Genomic DNA, 12,133 nt, shown 5'->3' on the forward strand with positions numbered 1-12,133 from the left:
GACAGTGACTGCATTCATTAATAAATCACAACTCATAGTTAGAATTTGTTACATTGATGTTTTGTTAAAGCTCCTTCCCTTTTTTTTTCAGAAACAGTACCACACCCAAATAGACGAGCTGATTGAAGAAAGTGTGAAGGACATGATCCAGTTTCTGGTTGCAAAGGTGCAACTTTATATCAACTGTAACAATAACTCCATTTATTGTATATATAGTTAGGATTTTTAGTCATGGAAATGTCTGTGAGTTGGTCCGTAACTTTGGTTTAGACTGAAGTATTTTACTACATTTTGTCATGATTGCTAATGACTGAATTCCCCCAATCATCATTCAGGGTTTCCAGATGATGAATCTGGAAATAGCTCTTTTTATTAAAAATTCTATGAAATTTGCTACACAAATGCAAACCCATCTCAGGGTTGCATGTAGCAAATTTGTTAATTGATAATTAGCAAATGTTAAACTAAACATGGTGAACATCAGCATGCTACATCGTTAGCATGTCTGACATTATTACTGAATCCTGTTCTTTCTCTCGTTTCTCAGTTTGTTGCCATTCTGGAAAGCGTGCTGGCCAAGATTTCCAGATATGATGAAGGCACTCTCTTCTCTTCATTCCTCTCGTTCACGGTGAGATGAAGCTTCTCTGTATTCAGTCTGCCTAATTTGACCGAAATATGCTGAGATATATATATTTTATATATATAATTGTATTTTATTTTCAATGTTAGCCATTGTACAAGTAGCGTTTGGAATCAAAAGCATCATATAGTATCTGCACGAGTAAAATGTAAAATATATCAGCCCTAATGATATCAATAGTAATTAAAATGTTCTTATAACTCTGAATTTTGTCTCTATTTCAGGTGAAAGCTGCCTCTAAATATGTGGATGTACCTGTAAGTGCAACAACACCCGACCTCCCTGTGTACTCATGAGCTTGTGTGTGTTTACCTGATGCCGTTGAGGAGGCTACGTTTTGTTTGAATCATCGACAGCGTTTCTTCTCTGCTTCTCTTATTTGATCACAATCATGTGCCGGTGTTTTGTGCGTTCCTCTCCTGAGCCCCGACCCTGTTCTCTTTCTGTTTTACAGAAGCCTGGGATGGATGTGGCCGATGGCTACGTGACCTTTGTGCGCCACTCTCAGGATATGCTTCGTGATAAGGTCAATGAGGAGGTGTATATAGAAAGGTTATTTGATGTAAGTAAGATGCCGTCTCCTCCTCACAAGAAGGGAGGGGCCTTCCGAAATGTGGCAAAACAACGGGGCATAGAGGGATAAGTCCCATTTTGAGGGCAGGAAGTGTATTTCAGCCTGGCAGAAAGGTTTTTCTGATCCTTTACCCCTCTTCCTTTCTTGCTTTCTTTCTTTCTTTCTTTCTTTCTTTCTTTCTGTCTTTCTGTCTCTCTAAACCTTAGCTGCTGCCCTCTGCAGTCTGGTGTGCATTGCCACAGTGCTTTTGGGCCTTTGTGTATTAAAAAAAAGGAAACTTTTATTTACAAAGAGTCCATAAAAGCATCCTCAAAAAAAAAAAAAAAAAAAAAAAGGATTATCTGAAGCAGTGCTCTCTGGAAAGAACAGAACTATCGGATAGTGATCACATAGCAGCACACCAACACATGTATAATGTATCTGAAGGCAGTGATGAGCTAAACACATACATATATATGTATATGTATGTATGTATGTTTCGCTCATCACTGCTTTCAGATTCATTGCACATAAAGCATGTCAGCCTCCTAATACATGACCCTCTTGGCCTCAGTCCACAGTGGAGCACCCATGCAGGTTTCTCTGTGAAATCAACATATGCTGGGTGACGGATGCACTGCTGGATGGGCCAGGATGACATCATGATGTCAAACACTGAGGCCGACATGTCATACCCTTGCTGTGTTAGAGCAGTGCTTCCCAACCTGGGGGTCAAGATCCCACTGCGTGGTCGCAAAGATCAATCTGAAGGGTCATGAGATGATTTACAGCGTCTTTTTTTTTTAAATCTTTGCTTTTTCTTGTGAACGACTTTCAGCAGCCTGTTGCACCAGTTTGAGTATAAAGTCAACACTTTATACTTTACATATACGTCAAACTTGCTACTTTTTATAATTGCACCATCTGGATGTAAGCCTAATGAAAACATGGGAGCAGAGCATAAGGTTTTACGTCGTTGATCATTCTGATGAAATGGGAGAGAATGTAATTACGTAAGTAAAGTAAATATACATTATTGTGTGAAGCATCATAATAGATGCTACCACACATATTTGTCAACATTAATAACACAAAAATAATTTACCGATCGCTGAGGATGCGTGAGGATAGATATCACACATAAATAACTAATGCAAATGGTCATTAAACAAAAAAATAATAAAAAATCCCCCCAAGACAAACACATCTCTGGTTCTTCCATCGTTACTGTCGACAGATAATTAGAAGTGACTCACATGGAAGGTGTCATTCTTCTCACAGTGTTATCTTTAGAGCTGATTCATTAATTTTTTCAACTGACAGAAAAGTAAATGCCAACTTATTTTTCATTAACAATCGTTAGTTTTCAAGCAAAAAAATATCTAATATTACAACTTCCCAGCTTCTATTTTACTGCTCTCCCTGGTGCAACAGCCTGCGGGACTCCCAAGACGTAGCAATCATCTGGTTTTACAGCTCACGGTTAATAGAAGTACAACACCTGTGTTATGGGGGGGTCATGCGTTAGCACGACACGGCTAACAAAGTTCGGGAACCAGTGTGTTTGAGGGTGAAGAGAGCACTGTCTTACAAAAACATAATCCTAACGGGATACATTGAGAGTAATGTGTCCTGCCATGTGTGATTCGAACAACACATAATGCTGTGATGTGTGTGCTTCATGTCATTCAGAACCTATTTGTACAGACCTGTGTCTCTACGGGTGTGTGAAGGCTTTGTGTTGTTTGACACATTCTCAGTTCTGTGAGGCAGTGGCGTAAAGTTTTTTTTATGTCTGAGAGACACTCAGAAGTCTCCCTTTTGTTTTTGTTTCTTGTGTGTGTTTGGCTGGAAAAGCGAGAGTCTTGTGCCAGATAAATATGATTTTTTTTTGTTTTTGTTTGTTTGTTCTGGAGCGAGGAGTGTTGTGAAGTGGGTCTGCTTTTGTCTTTGAGGTCCACGTAAGCCCCCCCTGTCTCCGTCTGTGTTGTCAGTTTTTTCTAGTGTGGAGTTTCCCCCCCTCGTGTCCTCCGTGTGGCCCCAGAGAGCCCACATTCTACCCATGTTAAATTCTTCTAAGAGATTCCTCAAGCTGTGAATGTTTCAGTCTCAGCCTTTAAAACTACACCTCAGTTCAAGGATGTCTATGTTTTTCTCTTTCATTTGAATGCATCTCCATTCATCCATTTGCATGCATATGAAAATCACTTCCTAGATTGTTGCGTAGGCTCTACTTTATCTCTCTCTCCTTCACTAATTAATTTCAATCCCTTTTATCTCCTCTTTTTCTGATTAACACCATTCCTGCTGCCTCCTCTATTTAGAAAAAAAAAAAAAAGTGGCACTTATCTCTAGTGTTGCGTTGTTTTATCACATTATGTTGGTTGGCATGATTTTAGAGTCAAATAATCTTCCTCTGTACATCTTCTAGCATGACCCTCTTCCTCAGAGCTCTGCCTCATTTGCACATAAGCAGTATTCCTTAGCACGTACTCTGCCACGCACCCACCTGCGAGGTCTGCATGCACTGCACGCTCAACTCGACTGTGAAGTGGACAGGCATCTGCATATCCGGCCTCAAGTTCAAACCTTTCAACCATTCACTTAAATCATGATCTAAAGAAACCTCGACTCAAAACTAAACCTCACCAACCAAACTAATGAAAAGCTCACACTTCTTAATTTGGGGCTAAAGAAACCCCTTTTTTTCCCCCTGTGTTGCTGCCTACTCACATGTACAAAGTTGATTTATTTTTCTTGAAATTGGAGGTACGAAAAAACTGTTTCTGTTAGACCTGGGTGCTGTTCTCTTGTAACTTTAAAACTGAAATCTGTCTGGGAAATTGCCACTCAAAGCGACGAAGAGAAAAGGTACAAGAAAATAGCACCGCTGCTCCCTGCCTGCTAACCATTTACTCACTCTCATTCTGTTTTTCTTTTGCTAATGAATTTGTGTCAAAGCTATAATTTTAATTCCCCATACAGTAATTTCCCATCTTCAGTGTAGGGTATTTAAATCCAGCTCAGCGTTTCTACTTGAATACATTATAAATAAAAGGCTAAGTAATTGCCTTCAATAATTGACGGGCCATGCAGCTTTTATAAAATATTGACTTGTGGAACCTTTTCTGTATATCAAAGGGTAATTACAGTTTGAGGCGGATACATCTCGTCGATGCTTTATGACCTCCTCCAGGTTATTTTCTTCAAGTAGCAGGAGGATCAGTCGCCTGAGCAAAATAGCTCTTTTCCGCTCTTCAGATTGCTATAAGTGTACTTTGCTGTGTGTGGATGTGACACTCATGGTGTGTCTGTGTGTGTGTGTTGGCAACATTACTTAAACAAACAGTAAAGCCCTAATTCAAGAAAGTCAGCTCAATTTAGTAAATATTATTTAATTTAATTTGTCTTTATGGTCACATTTTATATATCTTAGTGAATAGTAAAGCGCAATCTTTTTTTATGTGTATGTGTGTGTTATGCTCAAAATATTTTTTTCTCGTCAGTTTACAGTAACCTGTTTGATATTTCTGGAAACTAGGAATTCCAAGCTTTCTAAATCACCTAAATGCACCATGAATTTGTTTTTGGTTAGATGCCTGGTGTAGATATAGGTAATAAGGTCTGTGGTTACTACAAGCACAAGTGATTTTACAGTTTTGCTCTACATCATAAAGTACCTGAGTAAATACACCACTCTTGAATTTTGAAGGTTTTACATGTGTTAAAAAGGCAGTGATTAGCTACTAACTGAGACTACTAAACATCATCATGCCCAAACTCAGTCAAACATCACACTTTACGGTCACAATGACATAAATCTATGTTTCTCAACCGTGCTTATATAGTTTGGCTTAAAATGGCAGATTTAGTTACCCGCGGTTCTACACTAATGTTGGGGATGACGAGAAGCCAAACAACATCTTGTTTTGAACTGTAATATTTTAAGAATTTTAAGGCAGTGAAAACATGTTTTCTCAGTGAGCTTCTTACATGCGCTCTATCTTACATTACAGAACCAGCTCCACCTTTGGGGAAAAGCACTTATCGACAGATACCACTCTCATGTCTGCATGCTCAATATGAAGCTTGGGCCAGGAGACTTTTAGATATTTCTTTCTCTGAGAAAACTCCCACACAGTCCTGATGGAGCAACTTCACTCACTTTTTGAGTGCTAAATTCTTCATAACACAACCTCAGATAGATAAATCTTTATGTTTTCAGGTGCTTCAAAAGGCACTAAATGAAGGCGGAAGGCAATTGTAGCGTCAAATATTTTTATTGCATGGTAAAAAGAATTGTTTGAAACAAACTTTATTGTACCTTCTTATCGCTCTTTTTAGCATGACTTTATTCTAACATTAATGCAGCCTGTTAACTTGAATTAATTCTTGATCACATGGGCAAAACAAATCGTAGCCTCATCTGTACTAAATCTGCTAGCAAGTGATGCTTGAATGTTCACGTGAACCATATGTGTTAGTTCTTTATGTTTGTCGTAAAGGTTAGTTTTATGTCATGATGTCTTGAGTATGTGTGTGAGTGTGTGTTTTGCTGGAGAGCGTTGTGTTTATGTGTTTCAGCAATGGTACACTGCCACCATGAACCTGCTGGGGACCTGGCTCACTGAACGCATGGATCAGCAGCTCCACGTCTACCAGCTCAAGATCCTCATCAGGATCACGAAGGTAAAACAGGAAACGCCTGCCACGTTTGTGTGAACCCCCACCCAACGCAGTTCTTTGCATCCACCTTGTACTGATTTGTCTCTCTGGCCTCCTGTAGAAGAAGTACCGGGACTTTCGCCTTCAGGGTGTCCTTGACTCCACCCTGAACAGTAAGATGTATGACACGGTGCGCAACCGACTGACCTTGGAGGAGGCCACGGCTTCAGTGAGGGAAGGAGGCATGCAGGGCATCTCCATGAAGGACAGCGACGAGGAGGACGAAGACGACGACTAGAGCCCGTACACCGACACTCCAACCCTGAACCCCCTTCACCCTGACCCCCCCCTTTCACACTTTTGACTTTAGCCTGGTTACCGATGCATGTACCAACTCAGATAGCCACTCTAGGACCTCTTTGTCAGCTCGAAATGCCTATGAAGGAACTATTAACTATAAAAATAGTGCTTATACTGAGGAAAATCAAAAATAAAAATGTTTAAAAAATAACCATGATTGGCAGTTTAGCTGTGTCATGATAAAAGATAGCACCTATCTTTGATTCATTAATTTCTAAATTCATTTCTATGTGTTACTAAGCAATATGGAGAACCATTTGTTTGGCGATGTTGAGTGAGATTAATAGGTGTGTCCCTGTCCAATGCAATCCTATATGGCGCTTCTTTGTCGTATTCTACATTCATTAATGGTACATTGTCGTGATGATGAGTGTGTGGACCCTTTTCTTTGTCTTGTCTGTTTTTAAGTGAATGCCAACTGCTTCAAACTGAAAATAAACCTCTGTATTTGTTTACGGCTGTTACAGATACACTGTCGTCTACTCACTGTTATTAACATCGACAGTAAGTCCAGACCTGCATTTTTATCATGTGTCAATGCTATGTGATCTTATCTCAATTACTAATTAGACACGATTCAACAGGAATCATGAACTTCGACGAGTGGGTATTCTAGAGATGCAATATTCTCATAGGTCCATTTTGATAACCTGGGAGATTCTATTTTTATTTCAACATTAAAAGGCCTTGAAACAGGTTCTATTTTAATTGAGTTGCACTTTTACAGAGAAAAGAGCAAAAAATATTTTTTTTTATTAGAAAAAAAAAAAGTTGGTCCGTCTTTGTTCTGTAATTGTGTAGAATGAGATGTCTGGCATTTGTTTGGGTCTCACTGTTGTTTTGTATATATTATATAAATATATATATAAATATAAAATGCTGTACATTGCATTCTGAGCCATCGCTGCATGCCTATGGGTTCCCACCCTCCCCAAACGCTTTGTTTTCTGTGTGAATTAGCTGGTGGATTCATTCTTGCTTTTGCCTTATGAAAGCCTACAGTTGTAATATGCAAGAGCTGTGGCTGTGGTAAATAAAAATTACTGTACATGTGCATCTGCTGTCATGTTTATTAGCTGCATTTCCACTGAGACCCAATTGTAGACACTGAACTGCGTGTGTAATATGCTTTCTCTCTAAGTCATAAACGAGAGGTTAAGTCATGGTTAAGTCATAGTGCTTCTGGTGATCCCTACGGGTACTTATTATTAAAAAAAAACTAAAAATGATGTATGATAATCCAAAGCGAGAGACGATTTTTTTAACCTTTTGAATTATGCAATGAATTACATAATGTTTTATGAATATAAAAGTTAATGTTGCAAGTCAGAGTGCAGTATGCCATGAAATTGTCACACACGTACAGAGTATGCCATAAAAAGTCTCATGAAAAAGTTATTCTATAGTTTTAGTTATTCTAAGAAATAAAAAGTCATAGTTTATGAAACTAGGTCCTAAAAATTAATATGCCATTAAAAATATGAATATGGTACAATAAGAAGATTTATAGTCAAAAAAGTGTAGTTAGTGAAGTATGCCCTATATATATATATTTATATATATAGGGCATACTTCACTATATTCATATTCATACTATATTCATACTTCACTATATATATATATATATACATAAGCATTTGTCAGCCAACCCTCACCACCGTACTAGCTGGTTTTTTATGACATTCCGTGTTTAAAACCCCTGGCCAGCCCTCACCACCGTACTTGCTGGTTCTTTATGACATAAGCCAGTGTTTAAAACCCCTGGCCAACACTCGCCACTGTGCTAGCTGGTTCTCCATGACTAAAGCCAGTGTTTAAAACCCCCGGCCAACCCTTGTCACCATGCTAGCTGGTTCTTTATGACATAAGCCAGTGTTTAAAACCCCTGGCCAACACTCGCCACTGTGCTAGCTGGTTCTCCATGACTAAAGCCAGTGTTTAAAACCCCCGGCCAACCCTTGTCACCATGCTAGCTGGTTCTTTATGACATAAGCCAGTGTTTAAAACCCCTGGCCAACACTCGCCACTGTGCTAGCTGGTTCTCCATGACTAAAGCCAGTGTTTAAAACCCCCAGCCAACCCTTGCCACCATGCTAGCTGGTTCTCCATGACTAGAGCCAGTGTTTAAAATCCCCGGCCAACCCTCACCACAATACTAGCTGGTTCTTTATGACATAAGCCAGTGTTTAAAACCCCTGGCCAACACTCGCCACTGTGCTAGCTGGTTCTCCATGACTAAAGCCAGTGTTTAAAACCCCCGGCCAACCCTTGCCACCATGCTAGCTGGTTCTCCATGACTAAAGCCAGTGTTTAAAACCCCCGGCCAACCCTCACCACCGTGCTCGCTGGTTCTCCATTACTAATGCCAGTGTTTAACACCCCCAGCCAACCCTCACCACCGTGCTTGGTGGTTCTCCATGACTAAAGCCAGTGTTTAAAACCCCGGCCAACCCTCACCACCGTACTAGCTGGTTCTTTATGACATAAGCCAGTGTTTAAAACCCCCGGCCAACCCTCGCCACCGTGCTTGGTGGTTCTCCATGACTAAAGCCAGTGTTTAAACCCCCCAGCCAACCCTCACCATCGAGCTAGCTGGTTCTCCATGACTAAAGCCAGTGTTTAAAACCCCCGGCCAACCCTCGCCACCGTGCTTGGTGGTTCTCCATGACTAAAGCCAGTGTTTAAAACCCCCGGCCAACCCTCACCACCGAGCTAGCTGGTTCTCCATGACTAAAGCCAGTGTTTAAAACCCCCGGCCAACCCTCACCACCGAGCTAGCTGGTTCTCCATGACTAAAGCCAGTGTTTAAAACCCCCGGCCAACCCTCACCACCATGCTAGCTGGTTCTCCATGACATAAGCCAGCGTTTAAACCCCCCGGCAAACCCTTGCCACCGTGCTAGCTGGTTCTCCATGACTTAAGCCAGCGTTTAAGATCCCCGGCCAACCCTCGCCACCGTACTAGTTGGTTCTTTTTGACATAAGCCAACCCTAAACCCTAACCCCAACCCTAACGCTTACCCAAACCCTAAACCCTAACCCAATGTTTACATTTTTGCTCATACCTCAGGAACGGAGGGCCATAGAGGCTCTAGAGTGGGAGGCGTCTGACCTAATTCGACCCTTCTGAACACACCAGTCTTTGGTCTGAATCTCTACGATGTACCGTTCCAGAGATGCAGCCAAAATAAAAAAAGAACAAGTATTCACCTGTTTTTGATCTTTTCTGATAGACGCCGTCTTTAAAAACGTTTTAACTTGCAATCGCTATCTTTTTTATGATTTTTTCTGTGACATTTTTATAGCATACTATACTATGATTGGATTTATATTTTTTATGGCAAACAATTATTACATTTTTGGGGCTATTTTTTTATGGACATTTTGTATGACATACTATAGGCTACTATGATCTTTATTTTCTTTTGACGTTTTTATGCGAAATGATGGCATACTTTTGATTTTTTTGGCTTGCTAAACTATTTCTTTTTTCGGACTATGACTCATTATTGACATTTTGTATGACATCCTTTTGTAAGACTTATTTATGACATTTTATATGACATAATATACTATGACTGTTTTTTACATTTTCATGGCACTTGATGGCATACTATTTTTGTTTTTTTAGCTTTTTTGACTTACTAAACTTTTTTGACTTACTAAACTTTTTTTTCAGACTATGACTTATTGATATATTGTATGACATACTATACTAAGATTATTTTTATTTTTACAGCAGTTGATAGCATACTATTTTTTTTACAGTTTGGACTATGGCTATGATTTATTTATTTTGTATGACATACTATAGTTTTACAACATTTTAATGTCATGCTATATTATGACATTTCTACACCATATTATAAATGATATAAATGAATGTAACTTTTTCAGACCTTTTTTGGCAGGCAATACTATAGTTAGTAATAGGATTTTTATGGCATACTATAATATCATAGCCCTATGACTATTTTATGGCTTATAATACAGTGATAGTTTCATGATTACCTATGTTCTCTCCAGATTCCTCCCACATTCCAAAGACTTGCAGGATTGGTAAATTGATGACTCTGAATTGCCAGTAGCTGTGAACGTGAGCCTCTGTCCCTATGTCTCATTCTGTCCAGGGCCCGCCTTCCCCCAATGTCAGCTGGGGTCGGCTCCAGCCCCCCACCCAGCGACCCTGAGTGGGATTAGCAGTTACAGATAATAGACAGATATACTAGAAATTAAAATTAAATCAAAGTACTGTATTTTTAGAATATCCTTGGAGCGTTGCAGTCTAGAAGCTCTCTTTGCCTCTACTTCACCACCGCTGTAGCTTTCCGATGAGGGTTCCGGTGCAATCGTGTCCCTTCTGGAAGCTTTAAAACAACATGGAACATCAGTATTTTTTAAAAGAGATTTCTTAAAACAAAAACATCCTACAACAATTGTCTTCTGTTAGTTATTCATGTATCCATGTTGAAAGGGGTTGCTGTCATTAGCCTTCATCTGTAGCCTACAGAGGGCAAGATGTATCCCATGATGCATTGGGATAAGTCTGTCGACGAATCAGAGGCGGATTGTTGCTGACTGGGCATGTATGCATAACAGTGTGGATCTCGGAGGCCACACAAGATAACACGGAATAACACGACATCCATCCCATCCTAGCATCAGGTACATTTGGGCTGTTTGAGCAGCAAGCTCAATACTGAGTAGTATTTCATCAAAATAATAAATAAAACACAAATCCTCACACCTGGATCATATTGTAATGCAGTGTTTCCAAAACTTCTGTTCTGGGGAAACTTTTTAAAAATGACAAACCATGGTTACCCCATTCACAAAAGGCCTCATCTATAAATCGTGAGAAGAGTGAATATGTGCATAAATCAACATTCCCGACCATTTCTGCAACACTGTATAATATATTGAACCAACCAATTAGAAGAGACATGCATTTGATAAATCACAACTTTGTTTCAAGCATGTGTTATTGAAAACACACAAAATTTCATCAAATAAATGAATTCAGGATGTCCCATTCTTTTCATTTCCTCGCATCCATCAGTTACTCATTTAAGTAGAGTTAACAGGCTAAACAGGTTTTTTTTCTCTCAACAGTAAAACAAACAGAATCTGGCCTTTCATAGCAGAAGTAGGCTACAATAATCACAATAATATTTAGTTTTTACACAAATTACACAAGAACAAATCTCAAATGCCGACAGTATTGTTCTCTATATTATCTGTGAATTGAATACATTCGATTTCCATTTTGTTTTTCTTGTGTATTTAGGGTGATTTAACCATTTATACATTAGTGTGCCGTCACTGCAGCATACATATCCTCATAGCCCAGTTTGTCCTGGAAAAAAGAGAGGTGAATATTGTGATTGTGCATTACACTGTTGGGGTTAAATATGCATTATTACAAAAGGAGACCAGGTGCACCAAAATAGGAGAAAGAGCTTAGACCAGTGTTTTAAAACTATCATGATGTGTCTTAGTGTGGAGACAGTCTCGCCTGAAATATAGGCTAAATGAAGGTATGGTGGTAAGGCACCAACAGGCTGCTTACTTTCAGTGGAATCTCAATCAGCAGTTCCATGTAATACAAGGATGCTGTGCACCCAAACCCAAACTTTATTTCATGAATAGCAATACAACTATTAAATAACACTATTACACTATAATGTAGTGTATGATAGCATCATAGAAATACATGGCTATGATACTATCATACAAACATGTGATATGATGGACAAAACCATTTTATTATTTATTTAAGTTACAAAATAGACTTCACTAGCAACGTGGTGGAAATGCACAGAGGCCAACAAACTGGGTCCCTGGACCGTTGAGCAAATCCAGTCCAGAACTATCTGGTTTAAATATCAGCACGGACCTCAAGGGGGCAGACGG

General features: G+C 39.5%; 1 protein-coding gene across 9 annotated transcripts in view; it reads left to right on the forward strand.

The window, feature by feature from the left end:
• Positions 1-7,275, forward strand: part of cadpsb (Ca2+-dependent activator protein for secretion b) — a 59,677-nt gene extending 52,402 nt beyond the window's left edge. For all 9 annotated transcript variants that reach the window (XM_084039836.1, XM_084039837.1, XM_084039838.1 and 6 more), the window contains 6 exons: positions 92-166; positions 548-631; positions 868-900; positions 1,098-1,205; positions 5,781-5,885; positions 5,983-7,275. In XM_084039836.1, the coding sequence (XP_083895962.1) occupies positions 92-166; positions 548-631; positions 868-900; positions 1,098-1,205; positions 5,781-5,885; positions 5,983-6,159 (582 nt within the window). In that variant the 3' untranslated portion in view covers positions 6,160-7,275. The remainder of the gene's footprint in view (positions 1-91; positions 167-547; positions 632-867; positions 901-1,097; positions 1,206-5,780; positions 5,886-5,982) is intronic.
• The last annotated feature ends 4,858 nt before the right edge of the window (positions 7,276-12,133 follow it).

This window comes from Eutrigla gurnardus (assembly GCF_963514095.1).
Source record: "Eutrigla gurnardus genome assembly, chromosome: 2".
In the NCBI taxonomy this organism is placed as follows: Eukaryota; Metazoa; Chordata; class Actinopteri; order Perciformes; family Triglidae; genus Eutrigla; species Eutrigla gurnardus.